This window comes from Pteropus alecto, unplaced genomic scaffold (assembly GCF_000325575.1).
Source record: "Pteropus alecto unplaced genomic scaffold, ASM32557v1 scaffold3, whole genome shotgun sequence".
Classification (NCBI taxonomy): domain Eukaryota; kingdom Metazoa; phylum Chordata; class Mammalia; order Chiroptera; family Pteropodidae; genus Pteropus; species Pteropus alecto.
The window spans coordinates 48,663,735-48,665,385 of NW_006442484.1; the positions used below are offsets into that span (position 1 = coordinate 48,663,735).

Below are 1,651 nucleotides of genomic sequence, written 5' to 3' on the forward strand. Positions count from 1 at the left end.
TGGCAGTTCTAAGGTGAAAAGTAAGCCTTGCTCTAAAGCCTTCATTTCCTAGAACAGAGCATTTCTCCCAGTAGCAAATGGAGCCTAGGGCCCGCCCGCCTACCTGCGCTGGTGTTGGTGCTGGGGCTGGACAGCAGCGGCCCTGAACCCTGAGGTGGCGGCTGGGGCTGCCCATCACTCAGCTGCTTGACTCTTTTCCGGTGAGATCTGCCATTGTAATGGACCTGGGCCTGAGCTGCAGAGTTTAGCTGGATGTTGCAAACCTCACAGAAGGAGAACAAAATTTTCTTTTTCTCTTTACTCAGTTGGTCCTCAGGCCTGTCGTTCTTTATCCCCTTGTCTTCAAAGCTCCGTAGAAAAGTTGCCATATTTATAATTCCATCTTCAGGGTAGTTGTCAGGACTTAAGGAGTATTTCATACCTGGAAAAAAAAAAAAAAAGGTACAACTGCTTATGAAGTATGTGCCTTCTTATTTTCTAGTATGATTACAACTAATTTTCATACTAGAAAATTGGTTTAAGCAAAAGTCTCCCTGCTACTTAGTAGTCACGCTTAGAAAAAGTCATGAAACATACCTAACTGAGCAATATAGTCTTCAAACATGTGTTCCCTCTATCTGGAGGGCTTTCTACTCCACACTGGCCCCTCCTCCCACCACTTCTCAAGTCCTTTTCTCTTTTAACTCCAGCTCACCCCTGAGATCTTAGCTGGAGCACTAACCTCTGCAGGGATCCAGACTGACCCTGAAGACAAGGCAGATCCCTGGTTATAAGCTTGAATAGTGCTGTGTGACCTATCACCAGTGCATCTTATATGTATTTGTGCAATTATTTGGTTTATATCTGTTTCCCCAATAGAATGTGAGCACTGTGAGGGCTGGAACCTTATTTCTGGATATCCCTTGGGCTTAGAACAGTACCTTTTACATAATAGGCATTTAAGTACCTATTTAAGGAAAGAAGGAATAAACGATGTTATGAACCCAGAACTGTGAAAAAGTGTATGTGTAGACACAAAGGTAGATATAATACACACACAACTATACACTTGCAAACAGACACAGGCCCTAACCTGGGGAGGAGGTAAACAACAGACTAATACACAGTATGTCTATAACTTACATTAGGTTGTGTGCCAAAAGCCCCTTTAGAAGTCAGCCAATAGAAATTTGAACATATTTTCTTATAGATGTAGTGAAACAAATTGTATTTAGGTTTCCAGATTAGCCCATAAACATCAATTTAATCTTCGATGAGATTGAAATGCAGAACATCTGAAATACAAAACAACAAATATAATAATATATGGTAAAGTGGTACCTAAAAAATAGAAAAGAGTCAAACAAACTAAGATATAATTTTATTTTTAAGTGCTGATTTTTTTCTTCCTTTATTTCGTTAAGGGTATAGTGATAGATTATAACTTAAATGAAGATTTGAAATGAGACTTTTAATGACCCAAGAACCTTAGGTGATAAAGACAGCCTTGGCTTTTTGTCTTATTAAGTTCCTCGTTAATATATGTAATTTTTTCATTTTAGTAATACCAATATTACCAGCATTTTCATACTTACCAGTGTAATTATTACAATGCTTACAGTTCCTAACTAGAATAAAGAAAAAGATGCTCTTATAGAAGAAAGAAGAGAAA

General features: G+C 38.6%; 1 protein-coding gene across 4 annotated transcripts in view; it reads right to left on the bottom strand.

The window, feature by feature from the left end:
- ZNF385B (zinc finger protein 385B) overlaps positions 1-1,276 on the bottom strand; it is a 265,070-nt gene extending 263,794 nt beyond the window's left edge. For 3 of the 4 annotated variants that reach the window (XM_025039446.1, XM_006921245.1, XM_025039442.1), the window contains exons 1-2: positions 1,123-1,276; positions 104-421 (exon numbers count right to left, since the gene is read on the bottom strand). In XM_025039446.1, coding sequence (XP_024895214.1) covers positions 104-175 — 72 coding nt within the window. In that variant the 5' untranslated portion in view covers positions 176-421; positions 1,123-1,276. Of the gene's footprint in view, positions 1-103; positions 422-1,122 lie in introns of those variants that run through there. The other variant, XM_025039441.1, reaches the window with a different exon arrangement.
- Positions 1,277-1,651: the final 375 nt, after the last annotated feature.